The sequence below is a fragment of the Trichosurus vulpecula genome, chromosome 2, assembly GCF_011100635.1.
Source record: "Trichosurus vulpecula isolate mTriVul1 chromosome 2, mTriVul1.pri, whole genome shotgun sequence".
In the NCBI taxonomy this organism is placed as follows: Eukaryota; Metazoa; Chordata; class Mammalia; order Diprotodontia; family Phalangeridae; genus Trichosurus; species Trichosurus vulpecula.
This window is the reverse complement of record NC_050574.1, coordinates 169,826,980-169,848,548: the sequence shown is the minus strand read 5'-3', so window position 1 is coordinate 169,848,548 and position 21,569 is coordinate 169,826,980. Positions and strand designations below refer to the sequence as shown.

Here is a 21,569-nt window from a genome sequence, read left to right as displayed (position 1 = left end):
CAGTGCCTGTCACATAGATGGCGTATAACAAATGCTTGTTGATTGGTAGATTGATTCAGTGACATGTTTGAATTCTAGCGTAACAGAGTGTTTCTACAACATCTTGAGGATTGTGTGGATCAGTCACAACCTTTTGTTAGCCTTCCCCTCCACGTATTAAGGATATTGATTTAAGTTGATGTACATTAGATTATTTTCGAATTAATATGATGATAGAAATTTTAAATGTAGATCAAAAAAATGTGCTACCTATGTCAGAAAATCCTTAGACTAAAAAGAGGCGTTAATCTAACATGTTGTGTTGGTTCACAGCAAATTTTCCCCCCACAAAGAGCATGTACAGTCCCTATTTGCTGATAAAAATGAAACTATTATAGTGTTTTTAAACTGCAATGTTGAAGAGCTATTAAGATGTTGGTGATACTTCAAGAATGTAGTTATTGAAATAAAAATCTAAAATTTCAGGAAAAGATGAAGAAATGGAGATTATCATATTTTACTTTTTTGGTCTTTAGACAATAAGAATTACCATCAATTAAACAGTATGGGTCAGGTTCTGTTTGCCAGAGAGTTGTCATAAATTCCCTTTTAGCAAAAAGTACGTTTACTAGGTTTTCTTAGAACAATTTCATTATCAATGCCAGGAAAAATATCAACTTTTCCAGTGAGTGTTAGAAAACATAGCAGGATATAATCCACAACCCTTTGGAATTTTCCTCTTTTTACAGTTGATACTCTTTCGTTGGGCAGCAGCAACTATTTAACAGTAATGTTGACTGTGGTATAGTCTACTAATGCCCTTAGGAAACTTGGCAGAGAGAAGACTGGACAAATTTATTCATCTCTGTTTCTTGAATCCCACATTTAAAAATCTACTCCCTATTCTGTATTTATTGAGATTTAACTAATTTAAAAGCCTAGCTTATGTTTTAACAAAAGGTTGCAAATAGCTAATTTTTAAATTTATGTAAGTATAATGAAATAGAGCATTCATTAGTCACCCAACAGTCAAGAGGACAAGATTGAATCCTCGTATTTTCATTGGGAGATTGAACTTCCTACCAGTAAATAGGGGTGGGGGATTCCAGTAAAAAAGTTTATCCTTAAGTCCTCCCTTCACTTTCTCTTTTTATTTAGTGTATACTCTAAGAACTGAAATGGTGCAACATCACTTAACAAATTGTCATCCAGTCTCTACTTGAACATCTCTAATGAGAGAAGAATCACTAAAATGCAAAGCAGTAAATTTTATTTTTAGATAGCTCTAATTATCTTATTCCTTATGTAGAACTGTAACCAGCTTTGAACTATTCATATTCTCCTCATTGAAGGCAAAAATATTTTGTAACCTCTCTTCCACATGATTAACTATTATAAAACACTGTTCTCCAAGTCTTCCCCCCTCCTAAGTCTTTCTTACCAATCTAAGCAATCTTCATTTCTTCAACTGTCCATCATATTACATTATTTTGAGTCATCCAACTGTCCTGGTCCCTCTACTCTGGATTCATTCCAGGTGATCAATTTTCTTCTTAAAATGTAGCAACTTTGCTGATGACTCTAAAATCTGTTTACTCAGCCCAAACCTCCCTGCTGATCTCCAGTCTCATATCTCCAGCTTCTTTCAGGCATCAAGAACTGAATATCCACTAGACATCTTAAGCTAAACATGTTCGTATCAAAACTCATTATCTTCCCTTTACCCTAACACTCTCTCATTCCAAACTTCCTTATTACTGTTCAGAGCAGCACCATCTGTCCAGTGCACCAGGCTTGCAACCTAAGTATTATCTTCTACTCCTCATATTTCTCCCTTCTCATATCCAGTTTGTTGCCAAGGCCCGTTGAGTTCATCTTTGCAACATTTCTTAAAATATTCCCTCTTCTCCTTTCAATACTACCACTGTTGGTTCAGGCTCCCATCATGTCACGTGAGGACAGCCTACTGGTGAGTCTGCCTCCCACAAGTTTCTGCCCACTCCAGTCCATCCTCTATTCAGGTGCCAAAGTGATTTTCCTGAAGTACAGGTCTCACCATGGCATTCTCCTCCTCAATAAACCCCAGGGGCTTCCTGTTGCCTCCTGGATCAAATACAAAATACAATGTTTGACTTTCAAACCCATTTATAACCATTGACCCCTCCAACTTTTCAATCTTCTTATCCATTACTCCCACAGACTCTGCAATAAAAGTGACCCTGTCCTCCTTGTGCTTCCTCAAAGAAGACATGCCATCTCTTGGCTCCAGGCATTTTCACTGTCTGTCCCCTGTGCCTGAAACTCTGTCCTTCTTCACCTCTGCTTCCTGGCTTTCTTTAAATCCCAGCTAAAATCTCACCTTCTACAAGAAGACTTTCCGAATCTCCCCTAATGTTAATTCTTTCTCTGTCAATTGTCTTTTATTTATCTATTTATTTTTTATTTATCTATTACTTATTCTCTATAAATCTTGTTTGTACCTAGTTGTTTTCATATTATTTCGCCCATTAGATTATCAACTCTTTGAGAGTAGGAGTCTTTTCTTCCTCCTTTTTTTGTATCCCCAGAGCTTAGCATAATACATTTTCATGACTAGCTGACTTTTGGGCAAAACTGTTTTCTCTCTTTTTTTTGAGAAACACTGTTGTTGTTGTTTTTTTTTTTTTTGCATTCATATTAAACGTATTTTCACATTAGTCATGTTGTAAAGAAGAATTAGAACCAATGAGAGGAACCAAAAGAAAAAAAATAGAAGAGAACAACAACAACAAAAAGAGAGCAAATAGTATGCTTTGATCTGCAGTAAGACTCCATACTTCTTTCTCAGTATGTGGGCAACCTTTTCCATCATGAGTCTTTTGGAGTTGTCTTAGATCCTTGCATTGCCGAGAAGAGCCAAGTCAATGAAAGTTATACTGCAAAATGTGGCTGTTACTATGTACAGTGTTCTCCTGGCTCTGCTCACTTCACTGAGCATCAGTTCATATAAGTCTTTCTAGGTTTTTCTGAAGTTTACCTTCTCATCATTTCTTATAGCACAACAGCATTCCATTATATTCATATACCACAACTTGTTCAACCATTCCTCAATTGATGGCCTTCCTCTCAATTTCCAGTTTTTTGCCACTACAAAAAGAGTTGCTATAAATATTTTTGTACATATTGGTCCTTTTCCCATTTTTATAATGTCTTTGGATACAGACCTAGCAGTGGTATTGCTGGATCAAAGGCTATGCACAGTTTGATAGCCTTTTGGACATAGCTCCAAATTGCTCTCCAGAATGTTTGGATCAGTTCAGAACACCACCAACAATACATTAGCGTTCCAGTTTTTACACATCTTCTGCAACATTTATCATTGTCCTGTTTTGTCATGTTAGCCAATCTGATAGGTGTGAAATGGTACCTCAGAGTTGTTTTGATTTGTAGTTCTCTAATCAATAGTGATTTAGAACATTTTTTCATATGACTATAGATAGCTTTAATTTCTTCATCTGAAAACTGCCTGTTCATATATACTTTGACTTTTTTATCAATTGGAGAATGACTTGTATTATGAATTTGATATAATTCTCTATATATTTTAGAAATGAGGCCTTTATCAGAGGCATTGGCTGTAAAAATTGTTTCCCAACGTTCTGCTTCTCTTCTTGGTTTCATTGCCTTTGTTTGTGCAAAAACCTTTCATGAATGTAATCAAAATCATCCATTTTGTATTTCATAATGTTCTCTCTCTTGTTTGATCATAAATTTTCCCCTTCTCCATAGATCTGACAGGTAAACTATTCCTTGCTCTCCAAATTTGCTTGTAGTGTGAGCCTTTGTATCTGAATCATGTACCCATTTTGACTTTATCTTGGTATAGGGTGTAAGATGTTGGTCTATCCCTAGTTTCTGTCATACTATTTTCTAGTTTTCCTAGCAGTTTTTATTAAATAGTGAGTTCTTATCTCAGAAGCTAGAGTCTTTGGATTTATCAAACAGTAGATTACTATAGTCATTGACTAGTGTGTCTTGCATATCTAACCTATTTCACTTATCCACCACTCTGTTTCTTAGCCAGTACCAAGTAGCTTGATGATTGCTGCTTTATAATACAATTTAAGATCTGGTATGGCTAGGCCACCTTTCCTTTCATTTCTTTTCGTTAATTCCCCTGATATTCTGGACCTTTTTTGTTCTTCCAGATTAATTTTGTTGTTATTTTTTCTAGCTCTATAATTTCTGGTAGTTTGATTGTTATGGCACTGAATAAGTAAATTAATTTAGGTAGAATTGTCGCTTTTATTATATTAGCTCAGCCCACCCATGAGTAACTTGTATTTTTCCAATTATTTAGATCTGACTTCATTTGTGTGAAAAGCGTTTTGTGATTGTGTTCATATAGTTCCTGGGTTTGTTTTGGCAGGTAAACTCCCAAATATTTTCTAATGTTTACAGTAATTTTAAATGGAATTTCTCTATCTCTTGCTTTTGGGCATTGTTAGTAATATATAGAAATGCTGATGATTTATATGGGTTTATTTTATATCCTGCAACTTTGCTAAATTTATTTACTATTTCAAGTAATTTTTTACTTGATTCTCTAGGATTCTTCAACTATACCATCATATCATCTGCAAAGAGTGATAACTTTGTTTCTTTGCCTATTCTAATTCTTTCAATTTATTTTTCTTATTGCTGAAGCTAACATTTCTAGTACAATATTGAATAACAGTGGTGACAATGGACATCCTTGTTTCACTTCCAATCTTATTGGAAATGCTTCTAGCTCATCCCCATTACATGTAGTGCTTGCTGATGGGATATATGCTACCTATCATTTTAAGAAAGACTCCATTTAATACGAATGAGTTTTTTTTAAAATAGAAATTTAATTGTTTTTAATAGGAATGAGTGTTGTATTTTGTCCAAAGATTTTTCTGCATCTGTCAAGATAATCATATGATTTTTGTTAGTTTTGTTATTGATATGGTCAATTTTGCTGACAATTTTCCTAATGCTGAACCAGCCCTGTATTCCTGGTATAAATCCTACCTGGTCATAGTATATTATCCTCAAGATAAATTGCTATAATCTCTTTACTAATATTTTATTTAAATATGTTCATCTATATTCATTAGGGAAATTGGTCTATAATTTTCTTTCTTTATTTTGATTCTTCCTGTTTCAGGTATCAGCACCACCTTTGTATCACAAAAAGAATTTTTTGCCTATTTTCCCAAATAGTCTATATAGAATTGGAATTGTTCTTTAAATATTTGGTAGAATTCACTTGTAAATCCATCTGGCCATGGCAGTTTTTTGTTAGGGAGTTCATTGATGATCAATTTCTTTTTCTGAAATGGGGTTATTTAAGTATTTTATTTCCTTTTTTCTGTTAATCTGGGCAATTTATGTTTTTGTAGATAATCATCCATTTCACTAAGATTGTGGAATTTATTGGCATAGAGTTGGGCAAAATAGCTCCTAATTATTTTACTTTACTTTTCATTGGTGGTGAATTCACCCGTTTCATTTTTGATACTGATAATTTGGTTTTCTTCTTTCCTTTTTTTTTTTGATCAAATTAACCAAAAGTTTATCTATTTTGTTGCTTTTTTCCCCCATAAAACCAGCTTAGTGTTATTTATTAGTTTGATAGTTTCCTTAATTTTAATTTTATTAATCTCTTCTTTGGTTTTCAGAATAATTTGGTATTTAATTGGGGATTTTTAATTTGTTTTTTTTCTAGCTTTTTTAGTTGCATGTCCACTTTTTCTCTATTTAATTCATGTAAGCATTGAGAGTTGTACAGCTTCCCCCATGAACTGCTTTTGCTATATCCCATAACTTTTGGTATGGAGTCTCATTATTGTCATTCCCTTGGATGAAGTTCTTGATTGTTTCTATGATTTGTTGTTTGACCCACTCGTTATTTAGGATTGGATTATTTAGTTTCCAATTAATTTTTAATCTGGCTTTCCATGGTTTTTTATTACATATAATTTTTATTGCACTGTGATCTGGAAAGGATGCATTTAATATTTATGTCTTTCTACATTGGATTGTGAGGTTTTTATGCCCTAATACATGGTCAGATTTGGGGTAGGTGACATTTACCACTGAGAAAAAGGTATATTTCTTTCTATCTCCATTCAGTTTTCTCCAGAGGTCTACCATATCTAACTTCTCTAAAATTCTATTCATCTCCTTAACTTCTTTCTTGTTTATTTTGTAGTTAGATTTATCAAGTTCTGAGAGGGGGAGTTTGATGTCCCCTAGTAGTATAGTTTTGTTGTCTATTTCTTCCTGTAACTCCTTTAACTCCTCCTCTAGGAATCTGGATGCTATACCACTTGGTGCATATTTGTTTAGTAATGACATTACTTCATTGTCTATGGTACCTTTTAGCAGGATGTAGTTTCTTTCCTTATCTCTTTTAATTAGATTTATTTTTGCTTTTGTTTTGTCTGAGATCAGGATTGCTACCCCTACTTTTTAAAAAAAAATTCAGCTGAAGCACAATATATTTTGTGCTTCTGCTTCAAATATATTTTTTGTAAACAAAATATTGTAGGCTTGTGGTTTTTAATTTACTCTGCTATCTGCTTATGTTTTATGGGAGATTTTATTCCATTCACATTCATAGTTCTGATTAATATCTATTTCTTCCCATTCTGTCTTCCCACATTTATACTTTTCTCTCCCCTTTCTCCCTTTTCCTCCTCATTAGTTTTGCTTTTCACCACTGCCTCCCTCAATCTGCTCTTCCTTCTGTCAGCCCTTTCCCTTTTCTTCCCCTTTTCCCTTACTACTTCTTCCTTCTCTTCTATCCACCCCGTCACTTTTCTTTCCCTTCCTACTTCCTATTCAGTAGGTTAGATTTCTGTACATAATAGATTATGTTCTTCCCTCTTTAAGTCAAATCCGATGAGAGTAAAGTTCAAACAATGCTCATCTCCCTCTCTTCTTGCCATCTACTCTAATAGGTCTTTTTGCTTCTTCATGTGGAGTGATTTACCCTTAACTACCTCTTTTTTTCTTTTCTCCCAGTACAATGCCTTTTCACCATTTACTTAGATTTTTTATCACATCAAAGTCAACTTGTACTCATACCCTCTGTTTACGTATACCCCGTCCAAATGTTGTAATAAAGATAGAGTTCTCAAGAGTTACAAGTATCATCTTCCCATGTAGGGATGTAAACAGTTTGCCTTTATTGAATAATATGTTGTTTTTTCTTTCCTCTTTACCTTTTAATGCTTTTCTTGAGTCTCATATTTTAATATCAGATTTTCTGTTTAGCTCTGGTCTTTTCATCAGGAAGGTTAAAAGTCCCCTATTTCTTGAATGGCCATCTCCCCCTCTGAAAGATTATGCTCAATTTCACTTGGGTAGTTGATCTTTGGTTGTAGTGCAGGCTCCTTTACCTTATGGAATGTCATATTCCAAGCCCTCTGATCTTTTAATGTAAAAGCTGCCAAGTCCTATGTAATCCTGACTGTGGCTTCACAATATTTAAATTGTTTCTCTCTGGCTTCGTGCAGTATTTTCTCTTTGATCTGATAATTTTGGAATTTGAGTGCAATACTCCCTGGCATTTTTAATTTGGGATCTTTTTTAGGAGGTGATTGGTGGATTCTTTCAATGACTATTTTACCCTCTGGTTCTAGGACCTCAGGACAGTTTTCCTTGATAATTTCTTAAAAGATGCTGTCCAGGCTTTTTTTTTTTTTTTTTTTTTTTGATCATGGCTTTCAGGTAGACTAATGAATTTTAAATTATCTCCCCTAGATATATTTTCCAGGTCAGGTGTTTTTCTAATGAGGTATTTTATGTTTTTTTTCTGTTTTTTCATTCTTTTGATTTTGACTGATTCTTGTGGTTTCATAGAGTCATTAGCTTCCACTTGCCCAGTTCTAATTTTTAACAAACTGTTTTATTTGGTTATCTTTTATACCTCCTTTTCCATGTAGCCCATTTTACTTTTTAAGGAGTTCTTCTCCTTAGTGAGTTTTTGTGCCTCCTTTGCCATTTGGCCAATTCTAATTTTTAAGGATTTATTTTCTTCAGTGTACTTTATTTCCATTTGGACAATTGTATTTTTTAAGGACTCGTTTTCTTTGGTCAATTTTTGTCCTTCCTTTTCCAAACTATTGACTCTTTCTTGCATACCTCTCATTTTTTTTCTCGGTTTTTCTTCTGCCTCTCTTATTTGACTTTTAAATTCCTTCTTGAGCTCTTCCAAGAAAGCTTTTTGGACTTGAGACCAGTTCATATTCCACTTTAAGGTTTCTGTTGTAGGTATGTTGACAATGTTATCCTCTTCAGAATTTGTGTTTCAGTCTTCCCCGTCCCCATAATATGAATCTGTAATCATTGTCTGTTTCTGCTTTTTTCTCATGGTGTTCGCCTATTTCCTGCCTTTTAAAGTTGAGCTCTTCTGCTAGAGCACAGAGGACACTGATGCAAGCTTTTTGTGCTGAGGGTCAGGGACCTGGTCCCTGGCTTTGTGTGCTGAGGCCTCAGGTCCTGGCAGCTGGAGGCTGTAGGGGTTTGGCAGCTCAGTTTGGGTCAGCAATGCTGAAGCTCTCAGGGTGGGTGGCGGGGGTTGGGAGTGGGGTCTGGCCCCTGGTTGATGCCTACTTACCTTGTCTGCTTTGAAGCACTGGAAGATTTAGCTGCTGGAGGATGCCTGCCTACCAGTGCAAATGGTAGTTTTCTGAGCGGGGGTTTGCTGCCTCCCCTGCCTTTGCCAACACTCTCAGGAGGTCCTGGTGTTGGCACTTGCCTGATACAACCGCCTTGGCGCTCAGGATCTCCTCCTGGTTTACTGAGGTGGGGCTTGCCACCAGCATGTTAGAAATCCTCCCATCCCATACTGTTCCCCTTCCACCAGGGCAAGAGGGACCTTTTCTGCTAATCCCCCAAGCTTTCTGGGCTACAAGATTGCTGTACCCCATCTTTCTGCTGGCTCAGCTATTCCAGGGTTTTTCCTGGGGCAATATTTTCTGGGTTTTTGGAGGTCAGTACAGGAGAGTGAGAGTGACTTACTTCTTACTCTACCATCTTGTCTCCTGGAAGTCCCACAAAACTGTTTACTGCTCAGCCACTGCCAGCAGCCTGTGCTCTTTGCTCAGTGATGTCCATTATTCTCAATCTCTTCTCTAGTCTGTTCCCCAAACCCTCTATCTTTGTCAAGCTTATCGTAGGTTTCCTGTCCCTTTTTCTGTCTTTCCCATTTATAGGCTCTTCTAGTTGATTGCTTCTCCATTTCCTCTATTAATCAGTCAACAAATACCTAGGCCATTATGTGAGAGGGCTGTTCTAAGTGTTGGGATTCCAAGTACACAGAATAAAACAATTTCTGATCACAAGTAACTTATGTTCTAATAAAGGAGACAATAAATGAGTACAAAAGTCTGCATATATAGTATGAAGTGAATAAATACAAATAATATAAAAATAATTAAATAGAAAATGTTTTTGAAAGGAGGGCACTGTCATTTGAGGGGATTAGTAAAGCTATTATGCTGAATATTATATTTGAGCTACATCTTCAAGGAAAACTAGGACTCTGAGTCAAAGGTATTGAGGGAGGGCATTCCATGAACATGAAAGAGTCAGTACATTGGTACAGAGACAGGTAATAGAGTGTTTTGTGCAAGGGCTGAGAGGAAGCCTATATGCCTGCATCGTAGCATGTGGGAGGGGATTAATGTCCAGTGAGGCCAGAAAAAATAGTTTGAGGCCAGGTTACAGGGTTTCAAAAACTGAACATAGGAATTTATCTTTTTATTCTTCTGTCAGTAGGAAGCCACTTGAATCAATTGATAAAGAGAATCACTTCAACAGATCTTTGCTTAAGCAAATTACTTTTTCATCAGTTTATTCCCATAAATATATAGAAATTATGCCTTACTCATTTTGTTTGCCTTTTCAACACCTTGCTTAGTGCTTTGCATATAGTAGGTACCCAGTATGTGTTGGATGAATGGAATAAGGATTTTTTTTGGCAGGGGGAGTAGGGGAGTGGTTGCTATTATATAATTACCCTTAGAGTAAAATTTTCCATATAGAGTACAAAAATAATTTTGAAAAATCTCTATTTTTAGAAAGCCCTCAAAATGTTTTATCTGATTGCCCCCCAAGCAGATGTTAGATTTCTTTGTCTTTGTACCAGACATGTGTTAGAAAAAGTTGATGTGAATTTTGTCCTTAAGAATTCTTACATGGTTGTCTTAATCTTGTCCACTGACCTAGGTTCTCTTGTTTTTTCCTCTTTTCTCTCTTCTCCTATTCTTTCTCCTATAATATAGCTTTCACTCTCGGAGGAGCAGAATGAAGTCATGAAAAACGGCTGTGATTCCAAGGAGCTAGTCTACCTCGTACAGATTGCTTGTCAGGTAAATAACAGAATTTTATTTCTTCATATTATGTATGTGGTCACAATACTTAACAAAAATCCTTAATAGAGATTTCAGTATCCCCTGTCTGTCATACATAATACGTTTTGCCAGTATTTCTAGAACATAGCTCTAAAATTGATGTTAAACTATGAACAGCTAGTAGGTAAGAAAATAACTGATGTCTTTTTAAAGAGAAAAACAATGATGTGTCTCTAATATGTTGTAGAATGCTACAAAAGTACTTTTGCAATGTAAACATCATATCCATATGCATTCTCAGATAGAAGTACTAACTTTATCATTTGTGTGTAAATACAGATGACTTGTACAGAAATATATCTACTTCCTTCTTTAATTCTATATTACATTTGTTTGCATTTAAGTGGAGTTAAACCAGTTTGTGTAATAGATATTTCACTTATTCCTAAAGATTAAGAAAAATACTTTTGAATGAAAAGAACTCATTTAATTAGTAACAGTTGCATTTGAGTAAAAATTAGAAGAAATGTATAAAAAGGACCTTCTCTTTGAATAGTGACTGTAGATCAAGCTTTCTGAGAGAATAGCTTTTTCCTATTTAGGGGAATAACCTTCTCTGTTGACATATATATCAATGTTTGCATGGAACTTGGTTTTGTTGGTTCTCAATAGAGTACTTCCTGGAAGAAACTACTATATTTCCCTTTAGGTGATTAAAAATGCAAAAATATGTAATTCTTTATCATTGGCTTTGGAAAATTTTCAGCTATATTTTGGATATTGGCTAGTTAATGTATATTTTTGAGGTATCTCCTGATAGGCAAGTTTTGGGGTGGTGAGTGTAAGATTCTGTAGAATAGTACTCAATAAGCTGCAAGTAAGTAATAGTATAGAAGAATGCAGGATTCGATTCAAAGAGTAATATGATTTTTAAATTCTTTTTATTTCCAGGGACTGGTATATTTTTATAAATGTTAGCTATCCATATCTCACTTTTTCCAATGTAACATGAGGTTCTGAACATCTAAAGATAAGTGTTTCAACTTCTGGGTTCCAAATCCTAAATTAGTTTTTGAAACTTTCTGGAGGAACTGAATTATAAGGGTTAGTGTATCCTTGTTTCACAAGAAAATGAATTAATGGAACAAAGAGCTAATAATACATCAAACTTTTTTTGATATGTATGTCCAACTTCCCATACTTTCTAAAAAGATCTAACAGAAACTGTGTCTATCCAAAGAGCTTGGTTTCCCAAAACAGATACAGAGATTTATCAGGAAAGGCCTAGAAGGGAGTATTTGGCTTAAAAAAAATTATTTAATAATTTAAATGGAAGCATGCACTGAAAACATTTATTCCTTTAGCACACATCCTTAAATATTTGTTCTATATATCAAACTACTTCACTTTTACATAGTCAGCAGGTTTTATAATTTAATCAATTACATTAGATAATTCTCTGATTCAGCATAATACAATAATAAACAGATTTTTACTAAACTATAAAATTCCATCTGGGCCAAGTTGAAAGATAAGATTCCATTCTTTTTTCTTTTCTAAAAAGAATTAATTATCCAGAGTAAGAAAATTTAAAGGCTGCAGATTAGGAATATAATAGGAAACCTTGATTAACTAGAATGTAATTTCCTGGTTAATTAGGGGTTAAGTAGAAAATCTTATTTACATCAACCTTTTTTGTTGAAATTTTAGTGTTTGTCCCCTTCACTAAAATACTATACCTTCAAGTGAACACAACTGAACATTTTTTTAGTAATCATGAATGGATTTTCTTTTTTTTTAAATTTATTTAACATATTTAGTTTTCAGCATTGATTTTAACAAGAGTTTGAATTACAAATTTTCTCCCCATTTCTACCCTCCCACCCACTCCAAGATGGCGTATATTCTGGTTGCCCTGTTCCCCAGTCAGCGCTCCTCTCTGTCACCCCACTCCCCTCTCATCCCCTTTTCCCTTCCTTTCTTGTAGGGCAAGATAAATTTCTACGCCCCATTGCCTGTGTATCTTATTTTCTAGTTGCATGCAAAAACCTTTTTTATTTGTTTTTGAACATCTGTTTTTAAAACTTTGAGTTCCAAATTCTCTCCCCTCTTCCCTTTCCACCCACCCTCCCTAAGAAGTCAAGAAATTCAACATAGGCCACATGTGTATCATTATGTATAACCCTTCCACAATACTCATGTTGTGAAAGACTAACTATATTTTGCTCCTTCCCAACCCATCCCTCTTCATTGAATTTCCTCCCTTGACCCTGTCCCCTTTCGAAAGTGTTTGTTTTTGACTACCTCCACCCCCATCAGCCCTCCCTTCCATCATCCCCCCATTTATTTTTATCTTCTTCCCTCTTCTTTCCTGTGGGGTAAGATTCCCCATTGGGTATGTATGGTATTCCCTCCTTAGGCCAAATCTGATGAGAGCAATGTTCACTCATTCCCCCCTCCTCCGCCCTCTCCCCTCCTCCCACAGAACTGCTTGCTCTTGCCTCCTTTATACAAGATAATCCACCCCATTCTATCTCTCCTTATCTCCCTCTCTCAGTATGTTGCTCTGTCATCCCTTAATTTGATTTTATTTCTTTTAGATATCTTCCCTTCATCTTCAACTCACCCTGTGTCCTCTCTCTCTCTCTCTCTCTCTCTCTCTCTCTCTCTCTCTCTCTCTCTCTCTCTATATATATATATATATATATATATATATATATACACACACACACATAGATATATACATACATACACATTCACCCATATATATACATAAAGATATATGTATGCATATTCCCTTCAGCTACCCTAATACTGAGGTCTCATGAATCATACACATCATCTTTCCCTGTAGGAATGTCAACAAAACAGTTCACCTTTAGTAAGTTCCTTGCAATTTCTTTTTCTTGTTCTTTTTCTTGATTACCTTTTCATGCTTCTCTTGATTCTTGTGTTTGAAAGTCAAATTTTCTGTTCAGTTCTGGTCTTTTCACTGAGAAAGCTTGAAAGTCCTCTATTTTATTGAAAATCCATATTTTGCCTTGGAGCATGATACTCAGTTTTGCTGGGTAGGTGATTCTAGGTTTTAATCCTAGCTCCATTGACCTCCGGAATATCGTATTCCAAGCCCTTTGATCTCTTAATGTAGAAGCTGCCAGATCTTGGGTTATTCTGATTGGGTTTCCACAATACTCAAATTGTTTCTTTCTGGCTGCTTGCAGTATTTTCTCCTTGATCTGGGAGCTCTGGAATTTGGCGACACTATTCCTGGGAGATTTCTTTTTGAGATCTATTTGAGGAGGCGATTGGTGGATTCTTTCAATTTCTATTTTGCCTTGTGGCTCTAGAATATCAGGGCAATTCTCCTTGATAATTTCTTGAAAGATGATATCTAGGCTCTTTTTTTGATCATGGCTTTCAGGTAGTCCAATAATTTTTTTTTTTAATAAATTTCTTTATTTATTTTTAGTTTACCACGCACGGTTCTACATAGTTTTGAGTTTCAGTTTTTCTCCCCTCCCTCCCCCCTCGCTCCCCAAGATGGCATGAAGTCTCATATAACTGTCATGTATACCTTCACATTGAATTAATTTATGCACTAGTAAAGTCGTGGAGAAGAATTTTGACCAATGGAATGAATCATGAGAAAGAAGAAACAGAACCAAAAAAAAAAAAACCCAAAAACAAAAACAAAAGAGAAGCAGAAAAGGCGAGCATGTAGTGTGCCTCAGTCTGTATTCAAACTTCGCAGTTCTTTGTCTCAATGAAGATAGCATTCTCCATCGTGAGTCCCCTGGAGTTGTCCCTGCCCCTTAGGTTGCTGAGAAAAGCACAGTTTGTCAGGGTTGGTCCTCACAGAATCCATATATCTGTGGCTGTGCACAACGTTCTCCTGGCTCTGCTCCGCTCACTCAGCATTATGTCGTGTAGGTTTTTCCAGGTTGTTATGAAGTCTGCATCATCCCCATTTCTTATGGCACAATAGTATTCCATTACCTTCATGTACCACAGTTTGTTCAGCCATTCCCCAATTGATGGGCTTCCCTTTGATTTCCAATTCTTGGCTACCACAAAGAGAGCCGCTATAAATATTCTTGTACATATGGGTCCTTTTCCCGCTTGTGTGATTTCTTTGGGATACAACCCTAGAAGTGGAATTGCTGGGTCAAAGGGTATGAACATTTCTATAGCCCTTTGGGCGTAGTTCCAAACCGCCCTCCAAAATGGCTGGATCAGCTCACAACTCCACCAGCAATGCAACAATGTTCCAATTTCCCCACATCCTTTCCAGCATTTATCATTCTCCTGATTTGTTATTTTAGCCAATCTGACAGGAGAGATGTGGTATCTAAGAGTTGTTTTGATTTGCATTTCTCTAATCAGCAGCGATCCAGAGCATTTTTCCATATGCCTGTAGATAGCTTTAATATCTTCCTCTGAAAACTGCCTGTTCATATCCTTTGACCATTTCTCAATTGGGGAATGGCTTGTATTCCTATATATTTGGCTCAGCTCCCTGTATATTTTAGAGATGAGGCCTTTATCAGAGATACTAGTTGCAAAGATTTTCTCCCAATTTTCTGCTTCCCTCCTAATTCTTGTTGCATTGGCTTTTTTTGTACAAAAACATTTCAATTTGACATAATCAAAATTATCCATTTTGCATTTTGTAATGCTCTCTATCTCTTGTTGGGTCATGAATTCTTTACTTTTCCACAAATCTGATAAGTAAACTATTCCTTGCTTTCCCAAATTACTTAGAGTATCAACTTTTACTCCTAAATCATGAACCCATTTTGACTTTATTTTGGTATATGGTGTAAGATATTGGTCTATGCCCAGTTTTTTCCCTACCATTTTCCAATTTTCCCATGATGATTTATCTAGAGAATCCTAGAGAATCAAGTAAAAAACTACTTGAAATAATAAACAACTTTAGCAAAGTTGCAGGATATAAAATAAACCCACATAAATCCTCAGCATTCCTATACATTACTGACAAAGCCCAACAGCAAGAGATAGAAAGAGAAATTCCATTCAAAGTTACTGAAGGCACTATAAAATATTTGGGAGTCTATTTGCCAAGACAAACCCAGGGCCTATATGAACATAACTATGAAACACTTTTCACGCGAATAAAATCAGATCTAAATAAATGGAGAAATATCAGTTGCTCATGGTTAGGCCGAGCTAATATAATAAAAATGACAATTCTACCTAAATTAATCTATCTATTCAGTGCCATACCAATCGAACTACCAAAAAATTTTTTTACTGAGCTGGACAAAACAATAACAAAATTCATTTGGAAAAACAAGAGGTCTAGAGTATCTAGGATATCAATGAAAAGACATGCTAGAGATGGTGGCTTAGCCACACCAGATATTAAACTGTACTACACAGCAGCAGTCATCAAAACTGCCTGGTACTGGTTAAGAAACAGGGGTGTGGATCAGTGGAATAGGATAGGTACACAAATAGGTGAAATCAACAAGTTTAGTCCAATAATTTTTAAATTCTCTCTCCTGGATCTATTTTCCAGGTCAGTGGTTTTTCCAATGAGATATTTGACATTGTCTTCCATTTTTTCATTCCTTTGGTTCTGTTTTATAATATCTTGATTTCTCATCAAGTCACTAGCTTCCACTTGCTCCAATCTCATTTTTAAAGTAGTATTTTCTTCAGTGGTCTTTTGGACCTCCTTTTCCATTTGGCTAATTCTGCCTTTCAAGGCATTCTTCTCCTCATTGGCTTTTTGGAGCGCTCTTTTGCCATTTGAGTTAGTCTGTTTTTTAAGGTGTTGTTTTCTTCAGTGTATTTTTCAGTATTTTTTTTGGGTCTCCTTTAGCAAGTCATTGACTTGTTTTTCATGGTTTTCTCACATCCTTTTCATTTCTCTTCCAAATTTTTCCTCTACTTCTCTAACTTGCTTTTACAAATCCTTTTTGAGCTCTTCCATGGCCTGGGACCAGTTCATGCTTTTCTTGGAGGTTTCTGTTGTAGGCTCTTTGACTTTATTAATTTCATCTGTCTGTATGTTTTGGTCTTCTTTGTCAGCAAAGAAAGAATGCAAAGTCTGAGACTGAATCTTGGTGTGTTTTCGCTGCCTGGCCATATTCCCAGCCAACTAACTTGACCTTCGAGTTTTTCAGTGAGGTATGACTGCTTGTAGACTATAGAGTTCTATGTTCCATGTTTGGGGGGGAGGTGCCAGCTCTGCCACACCAGCACTACTCCTTCCCCAAGAACCCCCAACCCGAACTGGGCTTAGATCTTCAGCAGGCTGTGCACCCCTGCTCTGATCCGCCACTTAATTCCTCCCATCAGGTGGGCCTGGAGCCGGAAGCAGCAACTGTAGCTGCCCCACCTCCGCTGCCCCCGGGGCTGGAAGCCGAACCGCGAACTCCTTCCACTTCTGCAGCTTTTCCCACTAACCTTCTCAGCAGTCTTTGGTGTTTGTGGGTTGAGAAGTCTCGTAACTGCCGCAGCTCACTGATTCAGGGCGCTAGGGCATGCTCTGCCTGGTTGTTGGTCTTGTTGGTCCATGCCGCTCAGGCTGGGCTCTGCTCCACTCCGTTCCCAGCTCCCAGCTCTGTGTGGGATAGACCTCACCCAGAGACCATCCAGGCTGCCCTGGGCTGGAGCACTGCTTCCCTCTGCTGTTTTGTGGGTTCTGCCGTTCTGGAATTTGTTGAGAGCCATTTTTTATAAGTTTTTGGAGGGACTCGGTACGGAGCTCACGCTATTCCTTGCTTACGAGCCGCCATCTTGATGATTTTTAAACTGTGCCACAGGTCAGGCACAAATAGGCCATATGAACACTTGGGGTATATTGTCTAAATGTGCACTTCTCACATTTCTTTTGAGCTACTTCAATTCTGCCTTGCTTATAGAGCACAGCACCTTCTTTGATGAATGCATGCTCTGCTGGGCAGTCCTGTGCCAGTGTCTCCCATGTCATGCAGTCAATTCCATAGTTTTTCAGAGAGACCTTAAGAGTATCCTTGTATTTCTTTTTCTAACCACCACATGAGTGCTTGCCTTGTGTGAGTTCTTTGTAAAATAGTTGTTTAGGCAAATGTATATTTGGCATTCAAACAACCTGTCCATCAGAGTTGTGTTCTCTGCAGTAGAGTTTGAATGCTTGGCAGTTTAGTTTGAGAAAGGACCACAGTTCTTGGTACGTTATCCTGCTAGGTGATCTTCAAAATCTTCCTAAGACAGTTCATTTGGAAGTGATTCAGATTCTTGGCATGGCACTGGTATACTGTCCAGGTTTTACAGGCATAGAACAGTGAGGTCCACAGAACAGCTCTGTAGAACCTCAGTTCGGTAGTCAGTCATCTAATGGGTGCTATAAATATTTATTCGTTTTCCCTTTATACTGCCTCTTACCAATTGGGGAAAAAATGTTTCATCATCTCTTCTCTGAGATGAAGGTTGTTTTGTCCACTTAATTTGATTTGAGTTCCTTTTAGCGTTTTTCGTTTGTTTGTAGTATCACAATCATTGTATAAACTAATCTTCTCACTCCATGTTCTTCACTCTGTATCAGTGCAAACAAAGCTTCCTATGTTTCTCGAAATACGTGTCCATCATTTCTTATAGCAACATTCCAACTACTTTCTTATACCATATATGTATAAGAATATATAAATCATTCTCCTAAATGAGAGATGCCCACTTTGTCTTCTCCATTTTTTTTACTATCACAAAAATGGATACTTTGAATATTTTGTTTTATATGGAAGAACAGCCTCTCTTGTCACTGACTTCTTTGGAGTCTCTGTTGAGTAGCTCAAAGGGTGTGAAAAATGTAGTTACTTTTCTCACACATCTCCAAATTGTTCTCCAGAAGAAGCGACCAATTTGTAGCTCCATCAACAGTGTGGCTATGTTACTATAGTTCCACCAGTGTTAACTATGGTGTAGAGGGGAAAAAGTGCTAGCCAACCTGAGTTCAAATATTGTGTCAGATACTTACCGTCTATTTGACCCTGTTAAGTAAGTTAACCTCTTTTTTCAGTTTCTTTATGCCTCCTCCATAATTAACAAACTTCTTTTATTGTAAACCTCTTCTTTTCTCTTTCTTTTGATTTTTACCTTCCTGACCATTTACTTTCCTAACAATATTACTTCTCTCTCATAACACTTTCCAGTTGATTGTACTTTGTCATATCCCTTTCACTGGTCAGAAGCAATTAGGTAATTCAGTTGATAGAAAGTTAGATCTGCCGTCAGAAAGACCTTAGTTCAAATATGATCATAACTTGTGACCTTGAGCAAGTCACTTAACCTTTTTGCTTCAGTTTTCTTCAACTGTATAATGGCGATAGTAACAATGAGGTTGTTGTGAGGATAAAAATGAGATAATATTTTTTAAATGATTCACACAGTTCCTGTCACATAGAAGGCACTGCATAAATACTAGGTATTCATAAAGAGTAAGCCAGATATATCTTGCTCTCATTTGCCACTTGCAGACACTCCATCTGTCACCATCACTCATCAGTTTTTCCTTTGTGTTTCATGTTATTCAGACTATCCCATAATTCAAATCCTAGTGGCCCTTAGCTAATGACACCCAGGACATTCCTCCTTCCTGACTCAGACTTCCTCGCAACCCCAAATCCTGCCCACATACTAAAGCACTAAAGTATTCTTTTCTACCTTCAAATATCCAACTTCCCTGTTTTTCAATTTTTTTTCCACCTCAGTACAAAGAGATGCATACTTTCTGTTTTGCCATCAATCTTTAATGTTTGTGAGCTCTGATAGCATTTTTCTCATCATAATGTTTTGTCATTCCATCTTTACTGTTGCCTCGTCATCCCCAAAATCTATTCGCCATCCTCAACCATCTTCTAATCTGTTCATTCTGCCTTTCTCTCAATCACTTGACAGACCATTTGAACACTATAGTAACATCTACTCTCAAATCCCTTGCCCCCTTGCTCTATCTCTGTTCACTCCTTGATACTCCTCCCCCTGCAAATTCTTACTCTTACTATCTGCTTTCTTAACTCTTATTCACATGCTTCTAAATGGAACCAAAGAAAATCATGAGACCATGCTGATTATTATCTAATCTCAGAAGAGTTCTGAGTGATACTAGGCAATCCTTGTACTCCTCCATAACCTATTCTCTATTCCACTCACTACAAGCCTTTCCAGACCTTTTTGTTTCTTCTTAAGCCTCCTGCAGCACTCCTTCCCTCACATTGAATTAAAGACCTCTCCTGATACTTCATCTTCACTAAGTTCACAGTTCACTAAGAATTCCCTCTCCTCTGCTTCTCATTCCATTGCTTATTACCACTCTTTTTCCAGTCCTATCTCAGATGTAGAGGTGTCTGTTCTGGCCAAGGCCAAGTCCTATATATTCACCTTTGATTTCATCCTTTCATGTCTTGTTTAAAAGATCGCCCCCACTATCATCCTCACTCTTTCAGTCTTCACCCTCTCCATGTATATAGGCTCTTGCTGTGCCCACGTCTCCAACAGGCTTTAAAACAAAAAATCAAAACTTGATCTTACTATTCCTGATTTCTGTGGTCCTATATCTCTTCTTAGCTAAATCTTTGAAAAGGTCATCTAAACTTAATGCTCCTCCTTCTTCTCTTGACTTTTTTTTGAAACCCTCTGCAAGATGGATTGTAACCTCATCATTTAATAAAAACAATTTTCTTCCAAGTTATTAATGATTTGTAACTTCTAAATTGAATGATATTTTTTCAGTCCTCTTCCTTTTTTGACCTCTCTTGAATATATGTCATTATTGCTCATTTTCTACTCCTGATTATTATCTTTTCCTAAGGATTTCATGATAACTTCTGTTTTCCTCCCACCTATCTGACCACTCCTTAATCTCCTTTTCTAGATCTTCATCCATATCATGCCCCTGAACCATGGGTATCCCCAAGTTTCTGTCTTGGGTTTTCTTCTCTATATATACTATATCACTTGGTGAATTCATTGTTTCCTGTGGGTTCAAATATCACTACCAGATCTCTATGTCTAACTCAAATTTGTAACATAAGCTCCAGTCCCTCCATCACCAACTGCATATTGGGCTATTACAAATATCTCTTAAGCATATCACTGAACAAGTATTTATTAAGCAATGTCTTTATGCAAAGTATTATGAATATAAAGATATAAGTAAAACAGGCCCCTCAAGAAACTTACATCCCAATGGAAGATACATTATATGCACATATGATTAAACCTTAACTCCTTAAACCTAATTCACCCTGCCTCTCATTGGTGGCCCAACTATAGGTCCCAGCCCAAGCCCACTTAGTGGTCATTGTTTGGGTCCTGATGGTTCAGAATGAATGTAAATAGTAGTTATTTCTGTTTTGGCCAGAAACCCTGAGGGTCTTCCCTCCCAAATTGATTTTTTTAATTAGGTTAAAGGAGCCATTCCTTGGCACGTTTCTTACCTAGAAATCAGAAAGATCTTAGCTTAAAAAGGCCAAGTGGTCTTCCACTGCATCTGGCGCCATCTCGAGTCATCCTGATCGATATCTGGCCACTGTACCCAGATAGCTCAGGAGGAGAACCTGAGGCTGGTGACTTGGCACAGCCCTCCTTCACTTGATCTTCCTGATGTCATGGTCCTCTTCAAGAAAGAAGGACAAACAACAACAAAGGAGACATAAGATATTGACTGGGAAGGCACTAGTAGCCAGGGGAAACCAGGAAAGTCTTACTGCAGAATGTAGGAGGTGTTTGAGCTGAATCTTGAAGGAAAGCAGGACTTCTAAGAAATTCTGGAAATGGGGACAAAGTCATTAAAAATAGGAGATAGAGCATTATGTTTGAAACAAGTAGGTTGGTATTGTTCGCCTACAGAGTGCATACAGAGGAGTAATGTATAAGAAGACCAAAGAGAGAGAGGTTATAAAGGTTATGAAGAACTTGAAATGACAAGAGACAGGTTAATATTTGTTTTGAAAAGTAATAGAGGAGCAGCTAGGTGGCGTGGTGAGTAGAGCACCGGCCCTGGAGTCAAGAGGACCTGAGTTCAAATCCAGCCTCAGACACTTGACACACTTACTAGCTGTGTGACCTTGGTCAAGTCACTTAACCCCAATTGCCTTCCCTTCTCCCCTCAAAAAAAAAGAGAGAAAAACCAAAAAGTAATAGAGAACCACTGGACTTTACTGAGCAACTGAGGGTGACATAGTCACATTGTCAGATCTGTACTTGAGGAAA

At 36.9% G+C, this 21,569-nt stretch overlaps 1 protein-coding gene across 2 annotated transcripts in view; it reads left to right on the top strand.

Annotated features, from left to right (window-relative positions):
• The window catches only part of ARHGAP32 (Rho GTPase activating protein 32), a 255,843-nt gene that overhangs the window by 74,716 nt on the left and 159,558 nt on the right, over nt 1-21,569 (top strand). For both annotated transcript variants that reach the window (XM_036747729.1, XM_036747727.1), the window contains one exon: nt 10,281-10,367. In XM_036747729.1, coding sequence (XP_036603624.1) covers nt 10,281-10,367 — 87 coding nt within the window. The remainder of the gene's footprint in view (nt 1-10,280; nt 10,368-21,569) is intronic.